General features: G+C 50.0%; 1 protein-coding gene across 1 annotated transcript in view; it reads left to right on the top strand.

Moving 5' to 3' along the window:
• Positions 1 to 16,284, top strand: part of ELAVL1 (ELAV like RNA binding protein 1) — a 29,831-nt gene extending 13,547 nt beyond the window's left edge. Inside the window, exons 3-5 of the mRNA XM_008580021.1 lie at positions 3,695 to 3,848; positions 8,053 to 8,278; positions 11,284 to 16,284. Coding sequence (XP_008578243.1) covers positions 3,695 to 3,848; positions 8,053 to 8,278; positions 11,284 to 11,608 — 705 coding nt within the window. The 3' untranslated portion in view covers positions 11,609 to 16,284. The remainder of the gene's footprint in view (positions 1 to 3,694; positions 3,849 to 8,052; positions 8,279 to 11,283) is intronic.
• Positions 16,285 to 19,708: the final 3,424 nt, after the last annotated feature.

The raw sequence follows: 19,708 nt of genomic DNA, 5'->3' as shown, positions 1-19,708 counted from the left end.
AGTCAGGCAGTGCTGGGGAAGGTTGCTCCAAGAAAGTCAGACCAGGGCAGGGACTCAAGGGCACTGTAAGCAGAGGGACCCACAAGAGTCAAGGCAAAGGTGGCTACACCCAGAGGAGACCCAGTGGCCAGGCACATTCTGGAAACTGCAGGCTGTCCCCCAAGGCCAAAGCCCTGCTTCTACCGTCATGGGCAGGGCCTTTCTGAAGGCTCTTGTGCAGCTCCAGGGCTCTGAGGTCCCAGCCTGCACAGCCGGCTTAGACGTGCCCTCGCCCTCACCGTGTGTACTCTGTCTTCTATGGTCAGGACATCATTTCCTTGGTCACAGAGACAAGAGGAGTCCTGCCCGCTTCCCCATCCCCATCCATCTTTTCCCTGTAACAGTGGCCCTGGCAACCACAGTGGGAGTGGTTGTGTGCAGAGTGACAAGCCGAGCATGGCACAGGTGCTGCTGTCTGTCACTGCTGGGTCCCTTTGTGATTCACACAGCTCACACTTAGCGAAGGCCTGGCCCTTCCATACCTCATCTCAGTGTGGCCCTCACCACAGCCCATCAGTGTGATCACAGTTCGGGGTTGAAGAAACTCATGTTTCAAGCAGTGAAATAGCTCTGTGGAGGTCAAAGAGGAATGGAAGGGCAAAGCTAGGGTTTGAAACGGGGCGCTGTGGCTTCAGGCACTGAACCCAGTGCCCAGTGGCTTCCCCAGCACACCGTGAGAAAGAACCATCAGGAGCCAGAACAATGTAACTTCTACCCACACAAGGCAGTGCTGGGACGGAAATGCAGGCAGGCGGGCGTTCAGAATAACGACAGCTGCTCTTCATCCACTCGCTCAGCACGTGTTTACCAAATGCCCCTGTTCACCTGGCTCTGTTCTAGGCGCTGGGGACACAGAAGCGAACACACATTTTACTCTCACCGAGTCTGTTCTCCACAGTTAAATAAGCAACATCTATAATGTGTCAGAGCATGATAAACGCAGTAGAGACAACTAAACAGGGACGGGGCTGGGCTGGGACAGACCAGGGAGTCCGGGAAGCTTCTGAGTCTGCTCAGGGCCAGCCACCGTAACAAAGTTCCCCAGACCGTGTGGTTGACACAACAGAAACGTATCGTCTCACAGTTCTGGAGGCTGGAAGTCTGAGATCAAGGTGTAGGCAGGGCTGGTGCCTTCCAAAGGCCCTGGGAAAGGATCTGTCCTAGGCCTCTCTCCCCAGCTTCTGGTGGTTACTGGTAACCCTTGGCGTTCCTTGGCTTGTAGAAGATCGCCCCAGTCTCTGCCTCCATCTTTACGTGGTGTTCCTTCTCTGTGTATGCCTTTGTCCAAATTTCTCCTTTTATAAGGACAACAGTCATATTGGATTGGGGCCCACCCTACTCCACTGTGACCTCATCGTAACTGATTATATCCACAGTGACCCTATCTACAAATCGGGTCACATTTTGAGATGCCAGGGGGCTAGGACTTCAACATGTGAATTTGGATTGGGGTGGGAGGGGGGCCCACAGAATTCAACCCCTCACAGGAAGATTTCTCCAGAATGGGATAGTTGGGAAAAGATCTGGGTGAGGCCAAGGAGCAAGTGATGCTGCAGCTCAGAAAAGGGTTCTGGGCCAAGCTGCCACGGAGCAGCATCCTGAAAATGCCTGCTTGGTTGGTGCCCACCCACCCACTGTGTGCCAGCTGCTCCAGTACAGCCTCATTTGATTCTGATTTGACTCTGAACTTGACAGTGACCAGAGAGAAAAAGAAAGCAGGGTTATCATGGTCCTTGAAGACATTGAACCTTTCCCAGAATTTGGCTCAAAAAGGCTTTTCTCCTCTGGGGCATCATCCAGAGGGTTATGGTAAGTATGGTCAGTGCTGGCCTCAGCTCTGCACCACTGGCACCAGGGGTTGCAGTTTGGGTATGTTCTTTCCCGCTGTGTCCTTGGTTAAAAGTCGAGGGTAGACCCCAAATGCAGCCTGGCCAGACAGGTCTGCAAAGGGCCAGGGTGGGGCAGTCCTGGGAGACAGCTCCCCACTGGCCCAGCCTGATCCTAGGAAAGTACAAAGTAGTTGGAGGCCCAGGGGATTGGCGGGGCAAGGGGGCTTCCTCCTTCAGCCATCTTGAACTGCTGTGGCTATGACCATCTGGCAAGAGTTTGAGTGGGGTGTTCTCTGGAGCTGGTTGACAATCGACCTGGACAGGACACTTTAGGCCTCTGTGGAGAAGGGGGCTGGGGAAGCCGGGGGCCCAGGCAGCCTCTTTTTCTCAGGGGACAGTGTCACTTGTGCACTAGCCCCTGACCAAAATCATGGAGTGGTCAGGTATCCCCAGAGCTTCTGTCCCGTGTTCTGACCAAGGTGCCTGGGCCTGGGAGAAGCACAGGGAAGCTTCCAGGGGGTGTCCAACATGCATAGCACGGCTTCCTTGAGACTCCCTGGCCCCCGGTGGCACCTGGTGCCTGTGGTGTCCTCCTGTCCACATCCCTTTGGCTCCGCTTTCCGTTGGTGCCAACTCCACAAGCTCTGAGCTCCCCTTGGGTGTAGTTAGACTCTGACCGCACTACTCGGGTCCTTGTTTGATTCTCCCTCTCTCCATCCCAGGCAACAGCACTTGCCCTGGAATGGCCTAGGTGTCCTCAAATGTTTCTGTGGCTGTGTTCCAGGCACACAGAACAGACTCCTGCCTGGTAACACCTGAGAGGTTGTTTGCTCCCTGTTTTATGGTCTCCATCTCCTCGTCTCATCAGTTCTGTGCCCTCAGAGAGAACGTTCTTTCTCCTGCCCGGGTCCCAGTCCCATTCTTCCTGAGCACATGGCTCCCTGCTCCCGCCACCTCCATTTCCCGGACTCCTGACTCCTGACTCGGTTGTGAGTCCCCAGCCTTCCTGCCAAGCTGCCCTTTTGCAGGCAGGAGGGCCTCCTCCCATCTGCTCCTCATCAGGGGTGCCCTTGGATCCATCTCTCCTGGACTGTGGGGTTCGCACAGCCATTATCCCCCACCTGGGAAAGCAGCTACTCCTGCCGTTGGCCTCTGGAGCTTCCTTCCCCACACCATCCTCCAGTGCACGCCTGCCCCATTCTGTCAGAGCCACTGCGAAAGCTCCTGGCAGGCTTTCTTTGATTTTATGAAAAATAAACTCAAAGGCATTGAGTCATTCAATGTTGAACAACTGAGTATAGGACTCAGGCTCCCCCCAGAGCTCCGGGCCTCATCTAGGCCTTGGTGGCACTCTGGCTTATTGGCAAGGGTGTCACATGCACTCTTGGCGCTTTTGCCCACTGCACCACGGGCTGCTTGTGGGCGGGACCCAGGTCCTGTCCCAGCATCAGTCATTGTTCAGCACATCAGAGAGAGCATAAGGCTGTGGTAGGAGAACAGGCAGCTGGGCCTGGGTCCCTGCCCTGCTACCCACCAGCTGTGGGCCCTCAGTCTCTCCACTTGGTGAAATAGGAATAATGTCCGCCTCATTGGGGTTGGCGAGGGCGAAGTGGCAAAATGTCACAAGGTGTCCCTGCTCTCTGCCTGCCCTGCAGTGAGCTGCCAACATATGCCACTGCAGGTGACAGCATCAAGGATGGAAAACTGTCCTGTGCTTGATTTTTCGACCCCAGCGTTGGCTTTTCCTAACCTGAAAGTGTAGCACCTTCCCTTGATGCTTTGGCTATGTACCTGCCCTAATCCTAGAAAGTGGTTTTGTTTTCAAGGTATCGTACGCTCGCCCGAGCTCAGAGGTCATCAAAGATGCCAACTTGTACATCAGCGGACTCCCAAGGACCATGACCCAGAAGGATGTGGAGGACATGTTCTCTCGGTTTGGACGAATCATCAACTCCCGGGTCCTTGTGGATCAGACCACAGGTACAGCCAGTGACTCAGATGTGCAGCGAGGGTTTCCCTCTAGGCTGGGGGCCAGGTTTTCTAGAAGAGACAGATCACTGTTTGACTTTTAAATGTCATTAGTTATTCCACAGATGAGGGCAGAATCGAAGTGAGAAGACACTGGCTTTTGTTTGACGAGTCTGAGGAGTAAGACGGCGTTAAAAGAAGCCCAGTTTTATGGTGAAAACACCAAGAAATGCTGGCACCTTCCCTTAGGCACCCAAATGTCTTGGCCTTGCCTCTGAGTGGGGTGAGCGAGCCGCTGCTCTGTTGTCCCCTGCAACTCTTACCACGGGCAGACGGTGTGCGGCAGCCTTTTCTGAGGGTTCCGAAGCCCATTTTCTCATTGCCCTGAAGCTACGAGGTTGACTGTTACTGATAAGCCCTTCTTCGAGATCTGGAAGCCTTCCCTCCAGGGAGCACATCCAAAGCACACAGGGCACAGAGCCATCACTGCTGTCCTGGCCACCTGGCTGGCCCCTGCCCGGCTGTCTCAGTACTGGACTCAGGCTCTGGGTTTTGCATGAAGCCGTCAGGCGTAAATGAGCCAAGGACACGCACACTCCTGCCCGTGGCTGCATTCTGGCCCATCTGCCCCACTGGTCTAAGGCTGGGGGCCAGGACGTCCCTTGCCAAGCCCCTTGTGGCCCCATCTGGGGAACAGGGGGCTCGAGCCACCCCTGCTGTAGGATTCCTCAGCTCTCTTCCCAGCAGGAGTGGGAATTTGCTGAGAAGCCAGAAAGAGTCTCTGCCCCCGGAGCTCAGCAAAGCCCACTCAATCGTCTGTGGTTGCTTTTTGAATTTTTTTTTTTTTTGGCAGCTGTTCAGTTCAGGGATCCAAACCCTTGACCATGGTGTTATAACACCATGCTCTAACCAACTGAGCTAACCGGCTAGCCTGTGGTTGCTTTTTATCTTCCCACATGGACTGCGTATAACACCCCCTTGGCTGTGGTGTTAAAATGCACTGGGTAGTTGGGCCACAGGAAGCTCGGAGAGACCAGCAGTGCCCCTTGGGTCATGCAGACCCACACAAAACTTGGCCCTTCATCTGCACATGGCAGGGCCCTCCTGGCTGCGACAGGCAGGGCTGGTGCACTGGCATTGTCCTGTATACCCTGAGCAGTGTGGTAGGGGCAGGCAGCCTTGCCAGTACCTTTCCCTTCTCCCACCCAGCTGTTAAAGCCCCACCTGGCATGCACGGCCCTGCCTGCTGCCAGGCTGCAGACCTGGTCTGCGCCCTGAGGAAGGGGAGGTGTCGCTGTGCTTTGTCAAGCTTGTTTGGGTCTTCTGGAGCATGGGCTGCAAGCACAGGTGCTTGCATTTCATGGGGGCTCTGGATGTTTCCTGTATCCTGGCACAGACGCCAGCCTGGCACTGGCCTATGCTGGAGCAACCTAGGCTCACTCATATGGTCTCCTTCATTGTGCCCTTCACTCTGGGATGGGGTGGTGTGTGGGGGGGGTGCCACTTACTTGGTAGAAAACAGGACCAGAAGAGTTCCTGTGGTCCCTAAAGTCCCCTCACTTACTTTCAAGTGCCAGTTGAGAGAGAGAATGATCCAGTTGGCTGGCCAAAGCACGGCTTCATTCCACCCCATCCTGCAAGGGAGTGGCTGAGCAGGTTGCCTAGGGACCCAGGGGTGGGGGTGGCCCTGCTGGCCCACATGCCACTCCCTGGCTCCTTTCTAGATCCCACATGGACTGCTTTGCCTTGGTCTGCCTTGTCCACCACAGTCCAACTGCTGAGTGGGAACAGGCTGTCAAGTTGGAGCCCCCCCACCTCTGAAAATGAACCCCCAGCCACCTATCTTTCCAGTGGGCTCTCCTTAGCCTCTGGGGTGCACACATACCCACCAACCCCAGGGCATTCACTTCTGGCGCGACACTGAGGGTTGCGATCCGTTGCCGGTCACGAAAAAAGACAAAAAGACAAAAAAGAAAAAAAAAGAAACGGAATGAAGCCGGCTCACTGGAGGCAGCTTTCTGGGTTTTTGTTTTGTTTGTTTTTGATGGCTGGCCGGCACTGGGATCCGAACCCTTGACCTTGGTGTTATCAACACTGCGCTCTAACCAGCTGAGCTAGCCGACCAGCGGGAGGCAGCTGTCTGTAAGAGCCAGCCAGCTACAACCGTCAGTCGTTATTTGCCTCAGCTTAGGTATTGGTTTAGGTCTCTACTATGGAGTAAGCTGTCGTCTGCATCACGTGAGAGCAAATAAGAACAGCATCTGGGAGCTGGCCGGTTCGCTCAGTTGGTTAGAGCACCTCTTTGTAACACCAAGGTCAAGGGTTCAGATTCCCATACCAGCCAGCTGCCAAAAAACAAACAAAAGTTAAAAAAAAAAAAAATGGCATTTGCCAAGTGGGTGTTTTCAGGTGTTCCCTGTGAACTGAAATTTAAAAATTAGCTGAGACCTTAGAATTTCCTGGCACATGTGCATGTCTCTCAGGCTGACTTACTGAGTCTGTAAGTGCCTCTGGCCAGGTGAAGTTTAAGTGTATATTTAAGCCATCACAGGGCCCATGCAGGGGCTGCTTTGAGACTGCTGTGCTGGGGATCCAGTAGGGGGGGCCTTAGGACCCAGCATGGGATATCCATGGTACATTATGGTTATAAAGAGTCCTTGGCCTGTGGGGCCCACAGTGTCACATCCAAGTCGCACCTGTGCCTGTTATGGGAACAATTGGTGGGACTGCCTGGGAAGCAGTGAGAAAAGGCCCACTCCCAACACGGGAGTGGGCCTGGGCACAATCGGCTCACTCACTGGTTGCCCAAGGCCCTGGGCTGACCTGCTTTGGTCATTGTCATTCACCGCGTGCTAAGAGGCCTGTTCCTGGAGAAGAAACCTCGACCTAGACAGCCTTTGACTGGCAGTCTTGCTAACCAGAGCATTTAGGTTGGGGCTGTCCACTGCAGCCTCTCCTGCCAGGGCACACCCATAACTCCAGCCCAGTGATGTCACTCTCAGATTGGCCCCTGGCTGTCACCTCCCTTCACACTTTGCTCTTCCCTTTGACCCCATTGTTTCTTCTCCCTGGAAAAGGAGACAGTCCACTGCTCAGTAGCCCTCACCCCCACACCCCTCAGCTGCATCCACCCCACCCCATTCCTCAAGTTCTTTGAGGGACAAGGTCTCATTTTTCCCCCTAGGGCTAGACTGTAGACAGGCAGGGTGCCCTCTGTGGAGAGCGGCTGAACTCCCTGCACCTGGTTTGCTTGGCAGCTGACAATCACGCCCGGCTGACCATTCACTGCCTCAGGTCTGGGCTGCTCTGTTGAGGGTTCCCACAGGGGACTGGGGCTTGCTGTTGGGTGGCTTGGTCTAGGTGGAAGAGAATGTGCCCTCCTGAAGCAACTAGAGGCTGCGCTGGTGGGGCCCTGGCCCTTCCCTTGCAGGAACAGGGCCAGGCACCGAGTGGGCCCACAGCAGGGACTGTTGACCTGCCTGGTGAGTCTGCGGGGGGCTTCAGCTCCGTGTGCCTGCCTGACAGTTTTCTGTGGAGCGAGCAAGTGGCCTCATGATTCTGAGGGTGATTTGGGACTCACGGGAGGTCCAGGGACCTTAGAATGGAGGATCCAGGAGGTGAGTGAGGTGATAGCAGCAGGAAAGCTATGTTTGGGGGAGGCAGGTATTACAGGACTCTGCGCCCTCCTGGGATGGAGGAGGGGCGCAGGCTGAGCTGGGCACCCAGCAACCAGCGGCTCCCTCAGGGCAGGCCCAGAAGGTCTGGCTGTTGCTGCAAGGCAGCTGCTGGGAGGGAAGCCCCAGCACCCGAGGAGAATCTTCCAGACCTGGCCCTGACCCTTCATTACCTCCGGTCCCCTCAACACGCCCACACCGTGTGGGCACCCGGCAGCTAAGCAGTGGTCTCTCCTAACTTTGCTTTCTTTAAGAAAGAGGTCTGAGCTGTTTATTTGGAATGTCCATCACAAAATATCTTTTGTTACCGAGACTGGAGTTGTTACTTCAACTCAGAAGAAAGCCTGAAACCTTAATCTTTTATTAGTCATTGTTTTTTTCTTTTAATTCATTCATTTGTTTTCATATTTAGGTTTAATTTTTATTTCTTTAACCAGACATCCAACTTGGACCTCAGTAGACTGACTTTACTTTTGCTTTTCAGTTTTAAAAGTCCTTGTGTTTTTTTCCCCTAACTCCATTTTTGTTGGTTTGTTAAAAAGGTTTGTCCAGAGGGGTTGCGTTTATCCGGTTTGACAAACGGTCGGAAGCGGAAGAGGCAATTACCAGTTTCAATGGTCATAAACCCCCAGGTTCCTCCGAGCCCATTACAGTGAAGTTTGCTGCCAACCCCAACCAGAATAAAAACGTGGCACTCCTCTCCCAGCTCTACCACTCGCCTGCTAGACGGTTCGGAGGCCCCGTTCACCACCAGGCGCAGAGGTTCAGGTGGGTCCACAGGGGCAGCGTGCGGGTGGTCCACACCACGCCAACCGTGCTCTTTAAAGCTGCCAGGTGGGTGGCTACACAGAATGGATAATGCTGGGGACACTAAGCTGATCCTCTCAGCGCATTTCAGAATCATTTCACAGCTCCGTGCCCCCACCTCCATCGAACAGGCATCTGTGTGGAAGCCACTTGCTTCCATTGGGGTGTCGTCTTTCATTGGAATCAAAAAGATGGCACCAGTTCCCACCGGCTCTTAGGAGAGTGAGCGTGTGGTGCTCCAAAGTATCCTTTCTAGTAACGTGAGAATGGAGCTGTGAGTTTAAAAGATCCTTCTGTATCTGTGGGAGGAAAGAGGCCAACTTAGGTGTGCTTAGGCCAGAGTTGTTCTTCATACAGGGTTTTTAGACAGATTTTAGACGTTTGATCAACAGCCCTGAAACAGACCTTTTTCATACACCTACCTCAAAGACGAGTCATTTTGGTATCTGAATAGCATATGCCTTCTGTTTAATGGTCCTGTCCTAGAGGGTAGGAGTTTTCCTTAGTCTTTCCATACTGAAAATGGTTCCAGTGTCTAGGATTGAGGAGAATAGAGACATTTAGGGTCAGTAACTTGGACTCCAAGATCGGGCGTGTTACTCCTCGGAACAACGGAGATCCAGTTGTTTTATGGGCCTTTTTGTGTTGTTTTTGTCAATACCTCCAGAAGTGGCCCAAGGGCTTATCTCAGGTCTGATGAGGCTTTTTCTCCTTGACTTTTCAGAGGCTTCCTGTCTTTGATTTAAACAGTGAGGTTGGGTATACCTATTCTCCACCAGTGCTGTTCTGAGAGGTGGTGTTCTCACAGCAGAGTTACTCAGAGTTCTCAGCTTGCCTCAGGTTCCAAAGCTGGCTTGCCTGCCTTGGCTTTTCTAGTTGAAAGACAAAAGCTGGGGAAGCTTCTCTGGACAGAATCAAGCTTGATTTTAGAATCTCACTTTAGAAGTCTGATAGCACACCAGCATTGCTCCTGAGCAGGTGGGCGTGTGGACAGGGACATTTGGGGAGTTACTCGATAACTCTGGAAAACCAGGGAAGGGGGGACTTGGTCTCAGTAACCAGGACAAGAAAAGAAAGGAGAAACCAGAGGAGCCGATACTTCTGGTTGAGCAGGAAAGTGAAAGCAGCCAAAGCCACACAGCAGAAGAGGTGGGAGGAGGGGGAAGATGGGAGAGTACAGAGGGAAAGAGGAAAAGATTCTCTACCAGAAGGCAGACTGAGATAAGGAGAAGAAGAAGAAAGACCCAGAGCAGAAGAGCAGAGGGTTTGCAGTCAGTTCCTGTCACATCCGGAAAAGCCCAAAATAAAGGAAGGGTCAGTTCTCCTTCTGTGCCATCAAAGAAAAGAAAGGGGGGCGGGGTTCATGACTGTCCAGATCAAAGAAATCAGCAGGAGCAAAACCAACCGACAAGAATAATTCATAAGAATGAGAATCATTTGAATGAAAGATGATAAAATATTACCTCAGATGATTTTCAATATAATAGCTATGTAAAAATTTAGGTAACTAATAATTTGGGCCCGTATTTGATTTCCTCCAAAGTAGCAGTGATGAAGGAGGATTAGGACAAAGCAGCGTCCTACAGAACTCGGGGGAAATGAGGTCCTTGTAAAGAAACTCAAAACCTTTTTCCAGTTCTCATTGAAAACCAGCTCAGCTTAGTGTCCCGCAGATGCCCAGGTGCCTGTTCCCACCCCCATGTCAGTGACACTGTCATCTTACTGTCATCCCAGACGGCCCCAAGACCACCAAAAGGCTGAGTCATTGAACCAACTCAGACACCCTGGTATGGGCTGTTTAAAAATCTTTCTTGTGCTTTTAAAACCATGGCCAATGCCGTTCTTGATTCTTCCATGGACCTGCATATTTTCAATACCCTTGCATCAGTGAGCCACATCTGGGGGCCATTCACTCTTATGTCTCTCGAGAGGGTGAATCTGCTAAATGGCACCTGAAGGCAACTGCTTGCCTGTTTGGGCCTGCAGGGGACGTACTTGGGCTGATGGAGCCCACAGCTCAAGCCCAGCTTCGTTTTGGAGCAGGTAGTACTTCTCTGATTGCATTGTGTGGCTTCACAGAGTCTAAATTATACTGAAATATTCTTTTTTTTTTTTTGTCCTTTTTGAGACTGGCCGCACTGCACTCAGCCAGTGAGTGCTGTGAGCGCACCGGTCATCCCTATATAGGATCCGAACCCACAGCGGGAGCGCTGCTGCACTCCCAGCGCCGCACTCTCCCGAGTGCGCCACGGGCTCGGCCCATACTGAAATATTCTTAAATTGACTCGAACACCATGGGATGTTCTGAGCCAGCAACAGAAGGTTGCCCGAAGCTGTGGGAAGTACTCTCCTTGTGCCCCACAGTGTCCCCTCACAGGAGTGTGCTCTTACCAGAGACCACCAGCCCGTGAGCCCCCAGAGAAGGGGGGTCAGGATGAGAGGAAGGTACAAGATTTGGCAAAAGGAGAGTCTCCCCCCACACTCATATGTACACACACAGACTATGAGGAAAGAGTTGTCCTACAGGGAGACCTGAGGATGTAAAAGCACCTATAGTGTGCTTTTACCTACAAAGGAGGACAGCCATCATTTAAAATATGGGAAGCCATGGGAACGACTAAATGGGACCGCCCCCCCCCCCACACCCAGTGGGAGGAGATGGGGGTGCATCTGAGCAGAGGTCACTGACTAGGCTCCTCAGAGTCCATTCCCTACAGAGCAGATCCCACCCCCTCCACTGCCATATTGAATTTCACTCAGTTTTAAAAAACAGTCATGGTTGCGACTAATGCGGGTGTCCCACAGTGGCAGAACCAGCTAAGTAGAGTGGACAGGAGCCCAGTGTCCACACAGCGTATGCCCAAGTTGTCCTCACCACGCCCCCCTGCCCCCACCAGCGGCTCTTCCGTGTCACTGCATCTGCCTGCACTGACCTTGACCTGAATGTTGTGCTCTCTGTCTGCTAGGTTCTCCCCTATGGGTGTAGATCACATGAGTGGGCTTTCTGGTGTCAATGTCCCCGGAAACCCATCTTCCGGCTGGTGCATCTTCATCTACAACCTTGGGCAAGACGCCGACGAGGGGATCCTCTGGCAGATGTTTGGCCCCTTTGGCGCAGTCACCAATGTGAAAGTGATTCGCGATTTCAACACCAACAAGTGCAAAGGGTTTGGTTTTGTGACCATGACAAACTATGAAGAAGCTGCAATGGCCATAGCAAGTCTGAATGGCTACCGCCTGGGGGACAAAATCTTACAGGTTTCCTTCAAAACCAACAAGTCCCACAAATAACTCGCTCATGCTTTTTTTGTACGGAATAGATAATTAAGAGTGAAGAAGTTGAAACTTTTTTGTTAGTGTACAACTCATTTTGCGCCAATTTTCACAAGTGTTTGTCTTAGTCTAATGAGAAGTGAAAAGGTTTTTATACTCTGGGATGCAACCGACATGTTCAAATGTTTGAAATCCCACAATGTTAGACCAATTTAAGTTTCTTAAGTTATTTCCTTTAAAATATATATTAAACAGAAACCTAAGTAGACCGCATTGACTAACCAGTCCCTCTGGATGGTGGTGAAACTGAAGCATGCTTTAACTTCTAAGACTGTCTAACACTTGTTTCATTCAGTGTCTCCACAAACTGGATAAAAAAACAAAAAAGACCTTTTAGTTTTAGTTTTTAATCTAAAGACGTTAGACAGATGCTGAGTGTGCGTTTTCTCAACCGCTTCAACATTTTAAGCGATGTATGCTTTGGTTGACAGGAAATTGCCTTCCCCAGCAGGTCCTGCTCCCTCAGTCCCAGGCTCTGCCGAGGGGTCCTGGGAGTGGCAGTGGGCCCATCCCACATGGGCCACCACCAGGGAGGGGGGTCGCACGCGAGGCTGGGCCCTCCAGAGAAGAACACAAATGTGTTTCGTGAGCCCAGGCACCAATGGGAACGGACCAAAGAGTTTCAGGGAAACTCCAGTATATTCCAGAATCAGATCTAAGCTCCAGGCATGCCTGAAGATGTGTCGCTACTATGACATCCCCAGTTTCTGTCCCCACAATGCATGCCCAGTGCCCACACATCAGATACTGTTGTTCACAATAATTTCTCCACAAGCATTTAACATAGCTTGAATGCATACGATAGCTCTATTTTTTAATAACACATAAACATTTGAGCATTGTGTTTCTCGCATCCCTTTTCTTGTGAGCGCTAGACTTTTTTCTATTTTAGTCGGATTTTGTTTCGGAATTTTGCTTTCGTATGAACACTCAGCAGAAAAGTACTTCTTGCCAGTTATCTATTAACAAAAACCTTTGATTTGTAGTTTTAAAGATTAACCCTCAAAGTTCTCTTCATAACTGCCTTGACATTTTGGGTTGTTCTGTTCTGTTAATTTTCTTTTGCTTTTTTGTGTTTTTTGTTTGTTTTTACTTTTGCATTTAAGACCATTAAATTTGATTTTGTTTTGCTCGAATTTTGTTTTGTTTTTTATTTTACCTTTTCTTTCTTTTTGGCTAGGTAAGGTACAGATGGCCCAGCATTCAGGGAGGATTCATAAAATCTTAAGAAACAAATACTTGCCTCAAGAAAAAGCATTTCTGAATCCATGACATAGGAATGTGCAGTCACAAATTGTAGGTTTTAAAACCGGAAAGTGGTAGGAAAAGTCAGAGAGAAGGCCTGCAAAGTAGGACCAGATCTCCCTCAGATCTTCAGGAATGTGATCTGATTTTTATAAAATAACTAGTGTACAGAGAGAATCAAAAAGACAACTTAGTGCCAGCAGTTTTTAACCTTGACATGAGACTAAAACATGTAACGACAGTTTTTTAGATACTGCTATCATGGGTTGATGGCATTATTTATCTATTTATTTATCTATTTATTTATTTAAGTGGGAAATTGGGCGATAGGCACAGCTCCAGAGCATGTCAGTGTTTCAAGAAGCCCTTGGACAACTTGAGGCTGCCTGTTCCCACCCCCTTTCCCTGATTCTTCACTGAGGGGCTGTTGCAGAGTCCTCTCAAATGGCACATGTTGCCATTTGTACGCAGGCCTTATGTCATAAAAATCGGCCAAGTGCCACAGAGGACCTCCTTCCCCCTGTAGAAGTTCCAGGTCCTCAGTAAAAGCCAGCTTGTGGGGCCTCCTTCTGGAACCCAGAACTGGTGCCCATTTGCCTGGATTCGACACAAAGTGGGTCCCTGCTCTGTCGCCTCAGAGCATTCCTTACCCTGGGACCAGAATGTTTTCTTGGAAAAAATACGCCTTTCAGGTTCATCAGGCCAACATCTTCTGAGTGAAGGTGAGATTCCCACACCTGAAACTTACCCTTAAGTGTGCTCAGCTCCACACATTCCTGCAGCCTTAGCCAGAGTGTTCCATCTCTGCAGAGAGTTCTGGCTTCAGCTTAAACTGTGAAAATGACGGGCTTGTAGCCAGCACCTCAGCTTCCTCCCCACTCCCTTTTATCTGAACCATACTGATTATTCTGATGCTGGGACAGATGGGAAGGAAATGTGAACTGGATGAACATTTGAAAGTTACCTGAAGTTTCTCAGTAAAATTCTCATTTTATGTGATCGCCCCTGTTTGGACAGTCTCCTAACTAAAAATTCCAATGCATTTCTTTGGGAGTTTTAATTTGCAAGTGTGTGGAGGGATTTAGCTTTTGAAACATCATTCCTGAAAAGCAATTTTCTCTCCCATTGAGGTACTAGATGCTAGCCCTGTGCTGTAAAAATTCATTACATCTTAGCAAGACTTGTTTGCAAAAGGGAAAAGGGAGATCCCTTTTTTAAAATTCACAACCCAAAGGAAGCCATTTCTTTAAAATCTTTACGTAGATTAATCATATTTGTGTTTAGCAAAATGAGTGCTCTCTTTTATTTGGGAATTTTGATGAAAAAGAATTGAGTAGATAATGTTAGTTTATCAAAAAATTGGTAAATACCAAAGAGGCTTTGGTTGAATTCTCTTTTGACCTATGTAATGTCCCCAGGTAGTTAGACCCTAAGCAGCTCCCAATTTGTGAACCTGATTCTAGTTGAATTATCCATTCCCCCTCACATCCCCCAGGCTCTGTCTGCCCTTATTCAGCTTTTCAATGTCATATGCCATGCTGTGGTTTTCTGTGCTGGCTGTGCCTCTAGTCACAATCCTGTGACTGTGATTCCCTCCTGGGGTGCTTAGTCCCCTCCACAGCCACCATCTTACATGAATAACTGAAGGCTGGGCTTCCTCCGGGCCCGTACGCAGGTGCTGTTGGGTGGGTTCTGCCTTCTGCTGGAAGGTGAGTCTTTTCCTCGCCAAGGGCAGCTGCCTTAACCTTCGAGAGTCTGTAGTTGGTGTTAGTACTGGAACCCTACATCCAGGAACTGAACCGTGCTGCTATAGGGAGCCCAGGCCGGCCCTTTGGAGCTGGTAGTCAAGGGGTCCCTGCCGGATCAGAGAAGTAGACGAACCCACAATTAGTGGCAATTACCCCTGGTGTGCCTCCAGATGAGGGCATTTGTCAACAAGGGGTTGAAAAGACATGGCTTACCCCAGTCCAGTGTCGGACTTGAAAATCAAAATTGACAGCACTCAGCTGTTGCATTTCACATCTGATTCAGCCTGGTTTTATTCCTGCATGCTTTCTGCAGCCTTCCTGTGTTGGATGAAAGAGTAAGAGTAAGCTGACATGTCCCTCCCGTCAGTCCCCAGAACCTACCTCGTCTGCTGGGACTTGAGGCAGCTCCTTAGAAGAGACCCCCGGGGTTCATCAGACTCCTGGGGGTCCTGTTCCCAAACTTCCCAAGACAGCCCTGAAGTCACAAGTGCTTTCTGTTGAGTGGCATCGATACTTGACACGTTCTTACGAGAGCCGTAGAATCTGATTCTCAATCCCAGACAGGCTTCACATTTCCAAAAGTTCTGATTTTCCCCTGACCTCTGATGATCATGTCCTGTTTTTCCACAACCTTTCAGTGAAATAGTTCAGCTTTTTCTCAGTCATTAAAAAAAAACTTCGTTTTTTACTTGTAAGTCACCTCTAGTACCTAAGTTAGGCTAACGGAGACTTTGAGAGGACTGTGTTTTCTTTCCACCAGTAAAGAAGGCTTTTCCATGGATTGGGGCCACCTCTTTTACCATGTGATGTTCCGTTTACAGTGACTTGCTTTGGGGGAGGGGGAGGCTTTATCAACTGATTCCCGTGTTGTACAGTAGATGGTTAGACATTTTGTATATTAGTGTGTTTTAAGTTATTGATTTGTTTTATATAAAATAATTTATTTTTCAGGTACCATTTTTCATTTTAACTTTGTTTTTACATGGGTTTGTTTTCAATAAAGTCTGACACTGCTGTCCAAAAGTCAACAATAAAATGAATCCCATTGTGTTCTTTTGAGGATACTTATGTAACTAGTTTTTAAATTATTTTCAGGGAAGAAGAAAAAAGCCCTTATCAATTTTCCATCTCCCCATTGCCTTTTTTATTTTTTTTTAATCCTTGTGAAATAATTGTTCTTTAGTGTTTTAGGAGGAAAAAGCAAACCTAGATTTTGATAATCCAGAAGATTTCAGATTAATAAAGAAGCTTTGAAAGAAGAGCATTTTTCAAAATTTTAGTGAAGTGTGAATATTTTTTGTCAATGGCTTTCTCAAAGAGAATGAAACTTTTGCACCATTTTCAGAGTTTTTATAGAGATGCCAAATTGATATATTTACATGTAATGGAAACATGAAAAAGTTTTATTAAACAATTGTTCATAGCTGTGTAGACATTTTAATTCAGTTTCCAAAGCTCTCAAAAGCGTATTTTTGAAGTACGGAGTGATACAGTTTGGGGTGTTACTTATGATTCCAAACGACTCAATTGTCTGAATACTTAGTTCTTTTCACAGGTATCAGGTTTGTGTTAAACACTGTATGTTAACTATGACTGCAATTCTGTGATATTTTGGTAATAAATGAAGTGGGATCGTTGAGATGTGATGGTGTAGGGGTGATCGTGTGTGACTTGTGAGCAGCCCACAGCCGAGTGAAGCGCCAGCCTGGGCTCCACGTGACGTCCCCCTTTCTAGGTAAAGGGGCTCCATCCAGGTGACGTCCCCTTCCTACATAGAGGGGCTCCATCCAGGTGATGTCCCCCTTCCTGCGTAGAGGGGCTCCATCTAGGTGACGTCCCTCTTCCTAGGTAGAGGGGCTCCATCCAAGTGACATCCCCCTTCCTAGGTAGAGGGGCTGTAAGTGATGTCCTCCTTCCTAGGTAAGCCTGAGTTAGGCCAGTGCCTTGACCTGTGTGGGGAGGGAGGGTGCCTGGGGTATGCCCTGTGATCAGCTCTTCCAGGGCCTTTCTGCTTCTGTGCAGCTGTGTCCTTCCCCTGGATGGGCACACAAGCCAGCCTCCTCCCCTCTGAGACCCAGAGGACCCTCTTGTCTAGGGTCACAGGCCTGTGGGTCCTCTGAGGGGTCCCTGGGTGTGGCTTGTCCATCTGCTCCCCACACCAACCCTCCCCTGCCAGTGGCCTCCCTTCCCATGTTGGATCACAGTATGGCCACTTCTGAGCCCTGGGGACATATGGAGTGTCTTCTGGGACTATGTTCCTCTGGGGATGGGACAACGGAGGTGGGATGACTGGGTGGTCGTGAACACAAGGGTTTCAAAGTCAGAGAGTCAGGTTAAATCCTGGCTTTGCCACTCCCAAGTGTACCATGTGGACAAGCCACTGACTTTGCACCTCAGTTTTCCCCTCTGTGAAATGGGGCCATGGCACCCACCTCACAGGATCCTTGCGGAAAGGAGCAGAGATCAAGTAGGCATTGCAGTTTATTGTGACTTCCCTGAATCCAAGGAGCAAGGTTGGGGTTGGGGTTGGGCCTAGAGGTTGGCAGCCCCCTTGAGTCCCAGCAACTAAGGGGCTCAGCTAAAGCCCATGCACGTGCCTGTCTGTGGGCGTTTAGTTTTCAAGTCGCTGGTTTTTCTTTTGTGGGTGTGTCTTGTAGTTCTGTGTTCATCTCCTTCAATTCCAGATGTGACTAAATGGTCTTCTGGGGAGGCCACAGGATATCCAGGCCTTGTTGGTCATGGGGGGATGTTGCTGTGCTCCATGGGTGTCCCTTAGGTGCTCAGACCCCAGTGGCCGCCCAGCTAGAGCTCCTGGGGCCACTGGGCAGCTCCAAGGGGTCAGGCTAGTGGGTCTCCAGCCTCCCCACCTGGGAACTGAGAAGGAGGGTTCTGGCTGTCGGCACTTCTCAGACTTGAGTGTGCAACCACCTCCCCCAGGGGCCTTGTCAAAACACATTTGGCTTCTGTAGATTTGGGGTGGCCTGAGAGCTGGCATTTCTAACAGGACTTCTGGGGGACACCAGTATCCAGGGATCCACCTCGAGAAGTGAGAGGTTTAGGAGAGTCCCGTAAGTGGGACATGCTTCAGGGAAGCCTGGCTGTGCTGTCTCTGACCCCTGGTTGTACTTCGGGCATCTGTGGACCACAGTGTTTCAAACTCTGCCTTTCATCTTCATTCCCAGCACTGCGTTCTGTCCGTCTGGGTTTTCCTAAGTTAAAGATTGTGACTCAGGGTCCTAAGAGGAGGTGGAGGAGGAAGACAGGAGCGGCCGAGGGCCCATGGAGTGAGGGCCTGGGTCAGAGAGCCACGGTAGGCAGGGAGGGGGACCGGGCCTGGGATAAGCCACTGAAGGCTCTTTTCCAGTTGAAGGAACTCAGACAAGAGGTGGGGATGTGGGGATGGGCAGAGGAGTGGGGAGTTGGCAAGGTGGAGCTGGTTTGATGGGAGAGGCACCAAGGCCCTCTTTTCTTTGTCTTTCAACCCTAACGGAGGAAAGACCTTGTGCGTCAACAGCGTAAACCATGCATGCCCCCAGACCATGCCAAATGGCCAGGTGCTGGCGAATTGGGGAGAGCCAGGCCCCAGAAATAGTCTGTGACAGGCCTGCAGCCTCGAGGGGAAATGCCAGAACCACCAAGGCCCTCAGGAGAGTCTGGAATCTAGATGGGAGGGTACATGCCACAGCCAAAGCCAGCTTTCCCCTGCAAATTCATGTACGCTTTCTCCTTCGACCTCATAAATACAACAGAATTGCTGCATCACAAGAAAACAGCTGGATGGATTGTCACCAAGTGTGCATGGTCTGATAGGATGTACAGGATGCATGGCAACCTGGAAATTCCCACAGGGTGTAGATGTGCACACAGGCCTTTCTGAGGGACAGTGGGGTGTGTCGATCTCTTGAAGATTCATGAGTGTTCCCTGCCCCCTGCCAAGGCCTCGAATGCCAAGGTCATGCCAGGAGTGAAGGGGGACCGATGTCCATGTCCCTTGGATACCACACCCTTGCTTCTTGTGCCGTTCTTTCTGGGTGTAGCTTTTCCCCTCTTATCATTTCCTCAGCTTGAATTCCACTTCTGTGAGCTGCCATCTCTTACTGGTCTAGACTGGACTGGGTCTGGGTGGGGGGCACACACCATTAAAGGGGTTTTCACAGGACATCTGTCTGTGGTGTGTGTGCTCTGATAGAGGAGAGGTTGGAGGTGACAAGGAAACAGACCCAACATGACACCTCAAGGTGAACACAGAAAGTGAATAAATAAGAGAATCCTGCAAAGAGACATGTCAAAGATCAATATATTCCGGCTGGCCGGTTAGCTCAGCTGGTCAGAGCATGGTGTTATAACACCAAGGTCAAGGGTTCGGATCCCCACACTGGCCAGCCACCAAAAAAAAAAAAAAACAGATCAAGACATTCCAAGTCTGAGTAATGAGCAAATAGTGAAGATAAAATAAGGACGTTGTGAGAACGGCCTGGTTTCAGGTGGAAGATGGTTGGTCGTGGAGATATCTGGAGCCCAGATACACAGAAAAACAAAAGTACAAACCTTAAACGTGCTTTAAATTGTTTTCTTGGGCTGGCCAGTTAGCTCAGTTGTTTGGAGCACGATGCTGATAACACCAAAGTCAAGGGTTCAATCCTTGTACCAGCCAGCTGCCACCCCCCAATGAAAAGTTTCTTCTTAAATTTTTAATGTGGTAAAATACACATTACATAAAGTGGATCATCTTAGCCATTTTAAGTGTGCAGTCCATGGCATTAAGTACATTCACAATGTTATGCTACCATCACCACCATCCATCTCTAGAGGGTTTTTTGTTTGGTTTTTTGTTTTTTCTAGAGCTTTTTTTCTCCCTAGAAAGTGCAGTAAGGTTTCTTGCCACACCTGCCTCACTCCTGCCTTGGGAACTGTGAGTAACAAACTCTCTTTCCAGTGGCAGTCAGATCCTGATCTGTTAGCCTCGCGACACCTGGATTATTATTATAATAAACCTGTATTTTAAAACACCTTGGGATGTCTTTTTGTGTTCCCCCCATAACCCCCAGCCCAGGAGGCAGGGCAG

This window comes from Galeopterus variegatus, unplaced genomic scaffold (assembly GCF_000696425.1).
Source record: "Galeopterus variegatus unplaced genomic scaffold, G_variegatus-3.0.2 Scaffold2002, whole genome shotgun sequence".
In the NCBI taxonomy this organism is placed as follows: Eukaryota; Metazoa; Chordata; class Mammalia; order Dermoptera; family Cynocephalidae; genus Galeopterus; species Galeopterus variegatus.
The sequence above is the reverse complement of the archived record's forward strand: the minus strand, read 5'-3'. Positions and strand labels throughout refer to the sequence as shown.